This window comes from Plectrocnemia conspersa, unplaced genomic scaffold, assembly GCF_051122295.1.
Source record: "Plectrocnemia conspersa isolate PC_06_02 unplaced genomic scaffold, ASM5112229v1 ptg000011l, whole genome shotgun sequence".
In the NCBI taxonomy this organism is placed as follows: domain Eukaryota; kingdom Metazoa; phylum Arthropoda; class Insecta; order Trichoptera; family Polycentropodidae; genus Plectrocnemia; species Plectrocnemia conspersa.
In genome coordinates this window covers 15599110-15613987 of record NW_028277175.1, presented here as the reverse complement: position 1 = coordinate 15613987, position 14878 = coordinate 15599110, and the positions used below count along the sequence as shown (strand labels likewise).

At 38.3% G+C, this 14878-nt stretch overlaps 2 protein-coding genes across 2 annotated transcripts in view; both read left to right on the top strand.

The window, feature by feature from the left end:
• Positions 1-14878, top strand: part of LOC148229657 (uncharacterized) — a 197835-nt gene that overhangs the window by 156173 nt on the left and 26784 nt on the right. Inside the window, exons 9-11 of the mRNA XM_088197419.1 lie at positions 801-1033; positions 11989-12647; positions 12855-13149. Coding sequence (XP_088053545.1) covers positions 801-1033; positions 11989-12647; positions 12855-13149 — 1187 coding nt within the window. The remainder of the gene's footprint in view (positions 1-800; positions 1034-11988; positions 12648-12854; positions 13150-14878) is intronic.
• LOC148229658 (uncharacterized) lies at positions 1925-5694 on the top strand. Its single transcript, XM_088197421.1, has 2 exons — positions 1925-3559; positions 3809-5694. The coding sequence occupies exons 1-2, from the start codon at positions 2606-2608 to the stop codon at positions 5588-5590; spliced, it is 2736 nt and encodes a 911-aa protein (XP_088053547.1). The 5' UTR covers positions 1925-2605; the 3' UTR covers positions 5591-5694.

The following is a 14878-nucleotide window of genomic DNA, read 5'->3' as shown; positions in this document are numbered from 1 at the left end:
TGGGGTAATGTACTTGTGAAATGGTAGTTGTCACTGATGATAGTAATAAATAAAAATAACATAGTATTTTATATTAATTTATAGATGAAAATGTATTTTGGATCATCATGTAAAGTGTTATATAATAGGTAGAAACGAAGCGCCAAAATTTGTAAATCGACCCACCAGTTTTGGCTAATGAACCGCTGTGAATTCTAAATTAGTTTGCGCCAAAGTGGGATTTTGGACAGAGGCCAAAATCGAAAGCGAAGGATTATTGTTCTTTTTGATTGATATCTTCAGCGATTCGAAAACGGACTAACGTAGCACAATGAAAATAATTTCGACATTCGCATTCAATTCAACAATACCAATTACTGACAAATCTGCTATCGTGAGTGTATGTGAATCGTATTCTCAAAATAATAGGAGAGTGGCGAGAAACAATGGAACTATGGTACAATTATATATTCAAGTTGTGTTTTGACCGTCTTTATAACATTACATCGATTTATCTCGAATTCTTGATCTACCATGTTTAATTATAATTTGATTTTAAATATAATTTTGTATATAATCATGAAACTCTTTATTTAAATGGAAAATGTAGAAGCAAAAGAGATTAATTATCTTTTGAACACCTAAAAAATATGTAATAATATTAGTGTTAAGATTCGGATTTAAAAACAGTTTTCTTACAGTCTTATTATATATAAGTGTTTATTAAAAATAATTGTAGATACATTAAATCATTAAATAATTCTTAATTTTTCACAACTTTCACTTAATGTCACATAAATAACGCTTGCTTTTCTTTTCAGTTGCAGCTACGATTATCTAGAAATATCTGAACCATCTCCTCCTATAGTGGTCCAATCAGGATCACCGTCTTCCAATATCGCTCCAGAAAGCAGTCGGCGGCTATGCGGAGATTGGAGTTCAAGATTGAAGCTTTTGAGACACGTGTCCAGAGGACCCAGTTTAAAAATGAAGTTCGTCTCCGACTACAGCCACCACTACACCGGCTTTAAAGCCACCCTCACCATGGAGAGCGGTTAGTGTCAACTGTTAAATTAAACCCTTCGTCCCAGATTAGACTCGCCCTTTCCAGTTAACTGCGCACAGTTGAAAAGTAGTAAATTTTTATGAAGTTCAAAACTACTTTACGCTTCTAAATTAGTTTAAAACTTCCTGGCGCGGTGCGCTAAACTTTTTTTTTTAATCTAACTTTTCAACACGGCTCTTGTAACAATTGAGCAATTGCTCGTAAATATCTATTATGGGAATAATCGATAATGTACTGAAAAATTACAGCTAAGTACTCATATATACATATATATATATATATATATAGATATATAAACTCAAATCAGTTAAGTCATAATACAGTACAAAATATGAATCACGTTACTATTTTACATTGAACATTTTGCTCATTTATAATTAATGATTTTAATTATGTACATATGCATATTTACGAAACACAATGCCAATTAAATTATTCCCATTTTCATTTATAATAATTTGTTGATATGCAAATATATGTTGATTTGTTCCGAAACCATAACCAAATATGAAAGCGCAACTAAATAGTATGTGATTATAGTAACATAGTACTTAAAATTATTAAAAATAAGTTATTTTGTTTATTATATATCACGCTGTATTTTATTAATAAGCATATCGATGGGTTATTGCTTAAAATATTCTCGCTGACGTACAAAACGTATTTTTCGCTTCTCTCCAGTGACTTTTATTGTCCGGGTCTATTATATTACGGTGTCGACCCTTCTTTGAATTTTTCGAACAATGAAAAGAACACAACGTTCTCTTCGGTCGATTGTTTCATGCATTAACTATATGTAGAGGTCGAAAAGTGAGGAAAAATAGTACATACATACATGTGTAAGGATCTCAATAAAACTGGCGATGGGTTAATGTGGCATAGTGGCAATACTGCGGTCGCGGGGGCAGTAGTCAGCGGGACGCGGTGCGGGTGCGACGCAACCACAAGCTATCCGGGCAGTATGGCGGGAATGCGCATTTGTGACGTGGTGCGACCGTTCAACGGCGAGGGCGACGTTGTGGCCTGGTTCGCCAAGCTGGAGCGAGTGACGAAGCTCCGAGGTGACGAAAACGTGGCGGCCATCGTGCCATTGTTTCTGGAGGGACGCGCTAGCACCATCGTCGACGCGCTCAGTGAGACAGCGCAGAACGACGTGGGCGCCATTAAAGCGGCGCTGTTCAAGGTGTTCGCTCCTGACGGCAGAAAGGCCTACACCATGCTGATGAAGCGGAAATGGGATGGCGAACACCCAGAAGTGTTTATGGAGGAGATGCGGAAGCTCGCGACGGTCGCAGGCCTCAACAGCGATGCTTTTTTGTCGCGCCATTTTGTTCACTGTTTACCAGCTGAAGTGGCGACCGCTGTTGGGACGCGCGACGCGAGCGGAACGGCAACCCCGTCGGAGTTGGTCGAGTTCGCGAGGCCACTCCTGGAGCAGTACGTGGAGCGGCAACCCAGCATGGAGGGCGCTAGTGTCGGGGCGGCGGGAGCCGCTGTCAGCGGCGCGAGACGAGCGACGAACGACGGCGCGGGGAGAGGGGGCAGCAAGAAGTGCTTCCGATGCGGTGGCCCACATCTGCAACGAGACTGCAAGACGAGGGTGGAATGCTGGTCGTGCGGTGGGTCGGGCCATTTTCAACGCGATTGCCCGGCGGGAAAAGAGGTCGGGAGGTCCAGTGCGCCGGTGGGTCTCCCAAAGTGAACGTCGCGGCGTTACCGATTGTCCCTGCGACGATCGACGGACGGGCCTCCCGTGCGCTCGTCGATTCGGGATGCGCTCAAACAATAGTGTCGTGCCGGTCGGCAGGAGTAAAAAAGACAAGTGCAGTGACAGTAATAACAGTTGACGGCTCGAGAGTGCGATGCACAGGGACAAAGACAGTGAATCTGACGATCGATGGTCAATCGACGACTGTCGAGTGTCTCGCGATGGAAAATCTGCTGCCCGGCGTGGACATAGTGTGCGGAATGGACGTTATTCGGCAGTTCGGGGGGGTGCAGATTTGCGGTGACAGTGTGCGATTTTTCGGCAAATCGTCGTCTGCGCCGGTCGCGAGGCGCTGGCGAGTGCGAGTCGGTGAGAGACAGATTGAAGCGGCCGCAGCTGCGAGTTTGCCCCCTGCGACAATCAAAGATCGCGATTTTAGCGCAGCGTTCGATGGCGAGTCATGGACGGCGACCTGGAACTGGAAAGACGGTCCTCCGGCGATGCTAAGGAACAACGTCTCTCACTACAGCAGCGTCGAACGAGAGGAACTTCGTGAGAAGTTCACTGCTGAAATGCAGAAGTGGATTGGCGAGGGATGGCTGCAACCATGGAGGGCGGAACAAAGAGGGATTTTGCCGCTGATGGCTGTAGCTCAGCCGAATAAACAAAAAGTTAGGCCGGTACTTGATTATCGCGAACTCAACAAGTTCGTGGAGTGCAACTCGGGGATGGAAGCGCCTGCGTGCGACGAAACTGTGCGCAAGTGGAGGCGAATGAGAGGACCGCTTAAATTGATCGACTTGAAGGCGGCTTATCTACAAGTCAAAGTGGACGAGAGCCTGTGGCGCCACCAGCTGGTATGTTTCGAAGGAAAAACATACTGCCTTACGAGACTCGGCTTTGGACTTAGTAGCGCTCCGAAAATAATGAGTCGAATCGTGGAGTACGTACTATCGCAGGACGCGGAGGTTCGACGAGGGACCGATAATTATATCGACGATATAATTGTGGACGAGAGCATCGTAAAAGCGAGTCGAGTAGAAGCACTCTTGAAGAGATTCGGACTAAAGTCAAAGCCGACGGAGAACCTGGACGGCGGACGAGTGCTGGGATTGGAGGTGAGACGGGACGCAGACGGAGACCTTCGTTTTAGGCGGGGAAACGCCATTCCGACGCTTGAGAGGGGAAATAAAATTACGAGGCGAGTGCTATTCTCCATCTGCGGAAAGTTGGTGGGCCATTATCCGATAGGCAATTGGTTAAGAGTGGCCTGCAGCTTCGTAAAGCGTGCATGCGAAGGCACGTCGTGGGAAGACCTCATCGGTAAACGAGCAGAGAAGGTTATGCGAGAGATCCTGGCCAGAGTGGATGCAGAAGATCCAGTGCGAGGGAAGTGGAACGTTTCGCAAACGGAGCATGGAAGAGTTTGGTGTGACGCGAGCTCGATTGCATACGGTGTGGCGCTCGAAATCGACGGAGAGGTGGTGGAGGACGCAGCTTGGCTTCGGAAACTCACGGATGTCGGACACATCAATGTAGCAGAGCTAGATGCCGTCCTCAAAGGAGTAAACTTGGCCGTCAAATGGGGCATTCGGAAGCTAACAATATTGACAGACTCGGCGACGGTCGTTAGTTGGCTGAACTCCGCGTGTGAGTCGGGACCGAAGGCGAAAGTGTCCGGCGCCGCAGAGATGCTCGTCAGGAGACGACTGGGCGTCCTACGCGAACTGTTTGATGAGTACGGTATGGTCGTAAAAATCACGTTCGTACCTTCTCATAAAAACCGAGCGGACGCCCTAACCAGAGTCAAGAAGTCCTGGGTGGACCAGGTCAGAAGAGCTGAACCAGTCTGCGTCGCCACCATAAAAGAACTGCATGACATGCACCATTTTGGAGTGGAGCGGAGTCTCCACCTCGCGCGTATGGTTGCGCCCAGCGCCACCCGGGGTGAGATCGAGCAGTGCGTACGCCAGTGTCAAACCTGTCAGCTGATCGACCCGCACCCGACGAAGCACGACGAAGGCGCGCTCGGAGTCGAAGAAAACTGGATCAGGCTAGCGATTGACGTTACACACCATCAAGGGTGCCAATATCTCACAGTTGTGGATTGTGGCCCAAGTAGATTTGGACTGTGGAGAAAGTTGCGCTCCGAAACTGCGCTCGAAATCGCGACAAACCTGGAACAAATATTCTCCGAAAGGGGGCCGCCTCAAGAACTTTTAATGGACAACGGAACGGCGTTTCGATCCGAACGAGTAGCCGAGCTGTGTCAGCAATGGAATGTTCGGAGAAGATTCCGAGCAGCATACAGGCCTCAGGGAAACGGAATTGTGGAACGCCACCACCGAACAATCAAGAGAACAGCTGCGAGAAGTGACGTGTCACCGACCCGGGCAGTGTTCTGGTATAATCTTGCACCGAAGGATGGAAAAGACGCCGCCTCTGCACCGGCAAGAATGGTGCATGAATACATATGGAGACACCCGGCGGTAGCGGTTGAGGAACCACCGACGGAGCAGGCGAGATTTGAGGTCAACGAGATGGTACTAGTCAAGCCAGCTCAACCGTCGTGCACGAAGACGTGGGCCAAGGGACGAGTAACAGGCGTGATATCATCAACCAATGTTATCGTAGACGGAATCCCACGGCACGTCTTAGACCTGAGAAGAGCCCCGGAGGAAGAGCATGGCACCAGATTGGTCGAAGGTGCGCTATTGCAGGCATACGGTCCTTCGCCGCATCGAATCCCAGCAGAGGAGGCCCCAACCGACCAAGAAGCCGTTCGCAGACCAGCACGACAGCGACGACGGCCTCGCTATCTCGAGGAATATGTATGATGAGGGCATCAGGAGGGCGTGTGGCATAGTGGCAATACTGCGGTCGCGGGGGCAGTAGTCAGCGGGACGCGGTGCGGGTGCGACGCAACCACAGTTAAATAATAACTTCCGGGATATGATATATTAAAAGGGATCTTCTATGGTGAATTATTAACGATTTGGGATTAGACATTGTGTTGCAGTTGGATTATTCACGCCACGTGAAAGTTAAATATTAAAATAGTAAATATGTATCCCCTTAGGCCGAAACATGTTTGACTTTTCCGGCTATGAAAATAAGTTTGCCTTTTAGTAAGAAATAGACAATAATGAAATATTGTGACATAATTGTGTAGTGACTGAAGGTTATTAGGATAATAAAAATATTCATATATAAAAAATACAATATTTGAGTGAAGCTTATTTTCTCTCTGAATATGATGGATAAATGTTATTATAGCCCGAATGAAGCGAGAGGCGAAAGATGTAAACAAAACATTTCAGATCGGTTTTATTATAAAAGGCAAACCATAAAAAAAAATCTTCGACAGTTCAGCCTATTGAATGAAGCTTCGAGTTTGTTTTTTAATAATTGTATTTATTTTGCGATATAATTCAGTTCTATTTTCTGTGATAATAAAACATAAAATCCCTTTGTTAAATTTCCGCATTAATTTGTATATCAAAATATATTTTTAGTTATCTAGCTTAACTTATTTTATCATTAAAAATACTATATAAGAAACGCTAAAGCTTATTATTGTAAGACTAGATTTTTTACTCAGGTAGAGTTTAGCAGCTTTTAGTAGAAGCAACGTTGACGTTGTAGCGGATGCTTAAAATAGCCATTGGTTTAAGGCAGCTAACCCTCACTCAGTAGTTGTATAAGGCTTAGGAATTTCACCCCATTAGCAATTACGACCCTTATCCAATCGCATTTCCGCTTCAGTACACTATGCGGACTGAGGTTAGGCCCGACTTCCTACCAGGGTTGACGCGATTGACAACTCCTGTCGAATAAACAGGCGCGACACTGTTTCTGGTCTCCAGCATCATTAATTTGAAGGGGCGGATAGGCTATATCAAGAATATTCGTAAAATATTTGTTCACAAATGAAATTAATAAGAAGTCTATACTTGAGCAATACATGTCGTTTGTTCTTTTCATATACTCGAGTGACTAGTGCCGCTCTAAAATTTATTATCCTTTATGCGCCTTTATTCTGTTTCAAAATGCGAGACTTCTCAACAAAAAAATGCTTTCGTAAATATAATGTTTGTGGAGGTGTTTACTATGACCGAATTCGCAGAATTCGTTTGATAAAAAAATAAAATGTTGGAAAGGTCTACCTTTTAGTATCGTTTAACGATCATCTTAAAAACTACTATACGTTTGTGAAGTTATTCAATAGTAATAGGACTTTGTATTGTAGAATTAGCCATTAGCGAAAGTTCACTTTCAGTTAAACCTACAATACAACTAGTTCATTTTTTATCATTGTAGATCTTGCTACACGTGCATCATATTTTCTCAAATTTTGTTACTGTTACATGATGTATTTTGTAGTACATCATGTATATCGATGTAGTACATGATGTATTTTCGTATTCATTCATTTTAAGACACAGGGACGTCACTTAGTGGTGCATTTACATACCCTAAATTTTGCCATAAACATTTGTTCAAATAATTGTAACTACGGATACTTCAAATACAACATATTTTTATCTATTACACTTTAAAATGCTTATAAATAAAAAACAACAAACTTATAAATTCAAAGTAAATTAGGTAAAACATATTGTTTTATTGAAAATCAGAATAATAAATGTGTTTATGAATTGTGCAAATATTATTTAATTGCCATAGAAACATAATATTAAACGTTATTTCTAAATTAATTATAATTTAATTATTAAGTAAAGACAAGTTTACATATTATAATATTGCTTTTTTTGAAGCTTTTTTGACTGGTGCGGATTCTTTTTAGGTTTATTTTGAATTCGTTCTTAATAAACATGCAATTATTTTGGTAATATAAGATCTACAATTATCAAATATCATTCTACAAGGATTAAAGTGACTTCTTAGTTAAAAATTAAATATGAAATTTAGCGGAAATTGAGTGTTTCTCAATACAAAAAGATAAATTTAGATTCATATTAAATATCCCACAGTTAGTCATTAATATTAAAATGCTCATGAAACTTTTGCTGATGAAAGAGCAAGCAAGTAGTGAAGACGTTTATAATACTGACATTAAAACAATATGTTTTATAAACTTCATGTCATATATTTGCATCATTGACCAAGAATCTGTTTGTGACTTTAAATGTAGAAAAAACAAACTGTCTTCTATTTTTAGTATGATTTTATTCTAATGGGCTTCAAATTATATTGAGCTTGTTAATTGTTGAAGAGGCTGTTTGTAAGCATTTAAAACAAACTTTAAGTTTGTTTCGTTATAAACTGCGCTAAATTTAAATGTCAAATCTGATTTGTAAACGGCGACACAAACTCGAAAGTTAAACGCCAGCAAGTTAATTAAATTTATTATTAAGTAATCGGATAGCGCGATCGTTAACGTTCTGATTAAGCGCTTTGCGACAAAGAAAAACTTCTCGTCTGTTTCAGCGCCATAAGTAACCCGATCGTTCGAATTTGCCCTTTAGAAATTCAACGGACTAGCCCATAAATTTGTTATAAAACTTTTACAAATATGATGAAACCAGAAGCTAGGTTTGGGTAGTTTAAAATAACTTAAGTGGCTCTCGTCGCTTTTTAACTTTTATCCAAATTGTAAAATAATTCACTTAAGTTATTTTATTTAAAATTGCTAACCGAATTTGTGACTAACGATTATTAGATTAAATTATAATATATTGTATAGATATTATTTTTATAAAAATGATTTTGTTCCTAGTACCTTACCCTAGGTATCATGAACAAAATTTAATTTAAATCTTAACTGACTTACCAATCTTTGCGCATCTTTCGATATATTGATTTATATTTTAGTAAGTGAGATAAGATACAAAACAACATTGAAAATTTATTAATAAATTTAAAATCTAAATACAAAGCGTGGCATAGAAACAAAGCTAGATACTTTATAGAGATAACTTTTACAATTCTCGATGTATATCGAACACGTTCATACAAGGGGGTTTATAATTAAAATGTGTATGAGATTTTTTTTAAATGCCAGTAGTTCAGAATAATTAATTACTAAATCAATATCTTGCAAATAGGTACAGCCATTCAAATGGTCGTAATTTAAAATTCCGAAAGATTTGTAAAAATACAGATAATATTCAACGGGTTTCATAACATAAAATAATATTAAAATAGATACTGTAATTCTGATTTTTATCCGACCATCAGTCAATCGGCTTTTTGGTGCTAATTATCATTGTTTATTGATACAAAGCATTTTCAATCATTGCTCCCGTATACCAAAAATGCTGCTCTTTGTGCGTTAAAAATGGCTGATATCGCTTTAATGTTAATAAATAATTCACTGAATGCATTTGATCCAATATTTACATCGTTCTATATTAGCATTCCACATAAAAATCGAGCTCTACAATTCTAATCCACAGGGATTTTAAGTCATAAATAAAAATTGATACGCGGAAGATTGTACAGATGGAACAAATAGAGACGAATTATTAAAGTAATATACATTAGTTCCGAAGATATAATTTCTAACCCTTTTAAGCTTTTTTTGGTAGTGAATAATAATAAATAGAAAATAATAATAATACTACTCGTAAAAGTCTAATTGGGCGTATCTTAACATATTATTGTATATAAAAAATATATTATTCTCTCGAAACAACTGACATGGGGCATTACCTTCATTCGTTATAAATCATCTTTATAGTCGCCTTCAAAAGCCCTTCTCCATTCTTTCATCTAGCAGAAAAAAGCCTGGCGACAATTACGCGTGATATATGTTGTCATAATCGCCGTTTAAAAAAAGGAAACAGCATAAAGAAAAATGGTGCAGAAAAAAAACATCAGACAGTATATAGTAGATACATAAAAAAACGTTACTTTTGCGGATCGAAAATTTCCATTTGTGCCCGATATATTTCAAAGTTTGTTACCTTTGAAAAACATTTGGTACGGCTATATTTCGGTCAGAGCGGCGTAAAGTGGATTTCATTGTCTACCTGTACAACTTTGCCGGTGTTGTACATATCAAGATAACTGCTCTCGAATGCGGCGAAGCTTCGAAAACTTGTTGAAAGCCAAACATTTTTTAATAGTACAACTTTCGATACGATTATTACACATTAAGCTGAAACAAAGAAAACTTTGTTGCGGTGCTGTATTCGTTTCAGGAAATTCGCCTAGTTTTATAGCATGTTTCGGAAAATCAAACATGGTCTTTATTGTAAATAATGAAAAGTTTAATTACCTGAGCTGTTTTCCATCTTAGTAATCTATCCATCAAAAATATTATTTTGTAATAAAGAACATAGTAGCAAGATTTTATTTGTATTGAGTGACACTGACTGGTGATAGCATCCACCACTAATCATATAACTTTTCTAATAGTATTTAATTTATATATGTATGTTATACATTAAAATCATATTAATATAATATAGAAACAAACCGCGTGTAACGAATCGCTTTTTGTCGGTAATGGCTTTTCAAAAAGCTTTTAGCGCCAGATGTAGTAGCAATGCAAAAATCATAATAACTCGTAATGGTGAACTTTCAGCGGTAAGAGTTTCAATAAAACTCAGACAGTTTCGCTCTAAGAGCGATTCTTAAGGGTCTAATAAAACATAATAACAAATTGAATAAAGAGAGAGAATGAGAGTGATTGTTAAATAAAATCGAAGTAGGATGCAGCCTGTATTGTTAGTTCATTTTTTAGAGCCCAAATGGAAAGTGGGTCAAAAGCCTTATTCAGGCAATAATGTAGGTCGCAGTGCGAAAGGGAGCGAAAGGGATGGCAGAAAAGGTCTTAATGATCCCACGGCGAATGGGATAAGAGGATATGCCGAGCCTGGCCCAACTTTCGCTGCACAAAACTCGTATGAAACGCGCGTAATGATATTATGGGAACAACTGCTCTCTCGCTCTTTGCTTTTGGATATATACGACTGTGTCTGCCTTTATGCTTTTGGCTGTAAACCCAAAAACAAAGGAGAAAACGCTAACGAAAAATAACATTCTGATGACTGGATTAAAAGACCGAAATACAAATTATCTTTATATAAGGGGAAAAATTCTCTCAAATGGCGAAATTTATCTACTGATTATTCAAACTGTAATGTATTCACTGATTACATTTCCAACGCTTTTTTATGGTGGTGTCTTTTTGTTTGTGTTTGTATGCTTGTAAAAGACTGGTAAAATTACTCCATTAGCTTGCAGAAATATTTATTTATACCCAGTATAAACATACTTAGTAATTCTAAACTTTAAAATATCATTCTTAAAGATACATTGTATTTCATTATATTTAATAAACTGTATGTACTACATACAGCGAGCTTATAAAATGAACCCTAATATTGTGCGTTTTTTATTGCTGTAGCAATGTATTAAATATATTTATTTACAATTTTTTTCTATAAGCTGCAGTAGCTTAGTATTAGAGAACTATATTCATCCGCCGGATTAAAAACGTTTAGATAAACCTTACTGTGATGGACAATAGAAATTATAATTGTCGAGTTATAGTTTTTTTTTATTATATATCTAACGATTACCTGTATTTTTTTACTTTTTTATAACATAGGAGTGAATTATTTACTGTTTTTTCTATCAATATATAATATCTGAAGTATTGAATGCTTGCAATATATGCACTTAACAACTTTTGGCAGAGACACAGACGGATCAGCGTTTCATTAATAACTGATCAATTTTAGAAATGTTTTAATTACTACAACTCATATGTTCAAAACTTATTACAATAGTAAAATACTTCAGAGAGAATGAGATGTATCATTTTCAGCATTTGAGAAAATGCGCAGTTGTATTTTGTATGTCTATGTTATTATATAAATATTCCATTACTAAAATTTCGTGATACTTTCTTATTCCATAAAGGACGTTTCTTTTGTGTTAAATGAAAAACTACTTATGAAAAACAATCATTAAATTAAAGAAAAAATGATTGTGTAAATTGTTCAAAACTGTACAAAATATTAGACTATGATTAACTTTGCGCATGTTTGATGCCAAAAAATGAACGAAATATTGCAATTTCAGGTAATAAAAAGTATATTGTATTTTGTTATTATTTTCAAGCAATTTAAATTGAGCTGTTTCTTAGTGCTCTTATTTCGTTCTATAACATCAAAATTTCTTATGTGTGCAAAATAAAGCCTCTAGTAACTTTATAAATATAGTATGTAATTCATTAACTGATGTTTAAATTATGTTTCAGTATTGGAATGCGCAGACGACAGACTGAAACTATTCAACGACTCTTGTTATCTGATAGTGAGTTATCCTGAGGTCACGTGGCACACGGCCCAGCAAATTTGCGGGGGGGCGAAGGCTCAGCTAGCTTCTATCTTATCTCCGGAAGAGCAAAAGTTCGTCACGTCCAGCATCCGCAATAGCGCCGAGTATTCTAACAGCGCAATATACTGGCTAGGAGCGAAGATATCTGACGTCGGAAAGTATGATTGGATCGACAGCACCAAAGCGTCGTTCTCCGGCTGGCTTCCGGGTCAAGGTCCATACGAAATGGACATTTTGGAAGTACCCGACCCCGTGAGTCCCACATGCTTGGGAATTCAATGGAAAACTTCGCCGACGCCAATGCTGCCCAGTGGATTGTATTGGACTTCGCAAAAGTGCTCGCACGTGGGCGGCTACGTGTGCAAAAGGAAAAACCAACATCAAGAACCGAACGTAAAACTTAACAGGACTGTCAATGACACAGAAGGAAGATTGACGTCACCCAACTATCCTACAACTTATCCGAACAATTTAAATTTTCGCATCAAGTTGGTGGGACCTGAAAGGACGAGGTTGATAATACAGTTTTCAAAGATAGACATAGAAATGCAGGATGACTGTTTATATGACTTCATTGAGGTATGCATATTAACTTTTTATCTTCACCAGAAATTGACTTTTAAAAATTATTAGAAATACAAATAGGTTGTCTTAAAATTGTAGAAATTACATGTAGTTGCACAAATTTATTTTTTAATTTAAATTACTTACCCCCATAAGGGTGTAACATTTTTCTGTATTAGCAAATTTAATTGAATTCTTTATTATTTTATTTCCACGGCCCAGATACGGAGTATTGTGAAGGGGGTGGAACAAAAGGACTTTGTGCGATTGTGCGGCACCTACGACACGGACATGCGTCGCTTCGACTTTGTGTCAAGTTCCAACGTGGCTTCGCTAATGTTCCACAGTGACCACTCTGTGGGAGGCGCGGGCTTCAGCGGAGGCTGGAGAGCGGTGGACGTGTCGGCTTGTCCTAGTCAAACTTTGACAGCCAAAGAAGGCACCTTACAAAGTCCCAACTATCCGAACTTTCTCCTAGAGCAGCTGGATTGCTCCGTCACAATTTTAGCTCCTCCGGGTAAGCATTCTGCATCATTCATAGTTTATAAATTACAAAACTTTAAAGTGTGACTATAAAACAAGAATATACAAGTAGCATTTGGAACGTGCTTGTGTCAAGTATTTTATTTTATAACACGGTACTACAATTTTGCAACCTTTGTTCTGTAAAAAAAAAAATAACTAGATAACTCTGCTTAAATGTAAAATGACACGCAGATTTAGCTATTTGATATGTTTTATTACCCTAAAAAAATTGTAAGTTTTCTCTTAAAGTCATTTTCTCTAGTTTGTATCATAATTCAACAAGGTTTTTTAGAATTGAATAAGCAAATATATTCTCAACCTAACGTCAATTGCTATTGATTGATGAGATTCATAGTGTAATATTATTTTTTCAATCCCGCTTCTACTTATCGATTGGCACTCAGTAGCCATTATACGCGCGCTTGATTGACGGCTGAATTCTGCAATTTGTCATGACAATGCCGAGACTTTGATCTTGAATCCGTTTTCTTTTTATCGAATATTACACAATGAATTTTCCTCCGAATCTGCCTCGCGATTGCTTCGATTTCGATTCTTTAGCCAGAGCCGGACGGATGATGGATTTATTTGTTCACCGGATAAGATACGTATCCTTTTGCTACTAGAAAAGTGCGTATTTTTTATATATTCCGAATGCGAATTGGCATTGTCTGGAACGAATCCACCATCTAAATAATGTACGATTCGCATGAACGGCGAAACCGTATCATATTATGTAAAAACCTCCGGTGTGTATTCGATGTATGAAATCTTTTTTTGTTCGGGGAAATTTGGGTTCAATATCCCGCAAACACTATTATTCATATCCACGAACCGTAATTATTTAAGCTGGCCAGGGTCGCAGCTGTTACTTTTGAAGAACGACGCTTTGCGCCCCGGGTCGTGATTTATGATACCTTTACAGTGATTATAATGTACGCGTCACAAATTTAATGAACGATAATTAACCTAGCCAAGTTTTATATAATTCTGTGTATAAAAAGAAATTCGTAAAAATAATACTAATTTGCTCTACTACAAAGGCGAAATGGCGTAAATCCATTAAAATAAAAGCCCCTTTAGATTTCGTTACAGATAAATTTATCTTCTTAGTTGCAATTTTTCATTCATAGTAAATATACAAATTCAACAAAATAAAACATACATAGTAACAATATATTATTTTTAATAATAAGCAACTCTTATGCGGATTTTAAACCGAACATTTGGCGCCACTTTCTCTGGGGACATTCAGGTGTCACAGCAGTAAACACCTGAATGCAAATCATTAAACTTCTCGGACGGTTCGATTCTTGATATATATTTAGGTAGCTTATGCTTATACATAAACGGTAAGTTATTAGGGTTGTATTTGTCAACATTTTTAAACTTTAGGCATTCAGGCGATTATTAATCACTTTTTTTGCTTAAACAAATATCAATCCATCGTGCCAAACAGTGTCGAAGGCCTTTTCTATGTCTAAAAAAGCCATGCTCGTATCTTTCCTGATTATTATATTTTTAATATAAACTCAGCAACTTTAGTGAGCTCGTGTGCCGTCGAATGCGTAATTTTTATTTTAAAAAATTGATTCAGCTGCTAGATTTAAAACCGCGAATTTATCCAGATTCTTATGGAGTATAATATCCAGCACTTTAAATGCTATCAACTTAAATTATTCTACCTTTGTACAATCGTAATTTTAAAGTTTAATGTATTA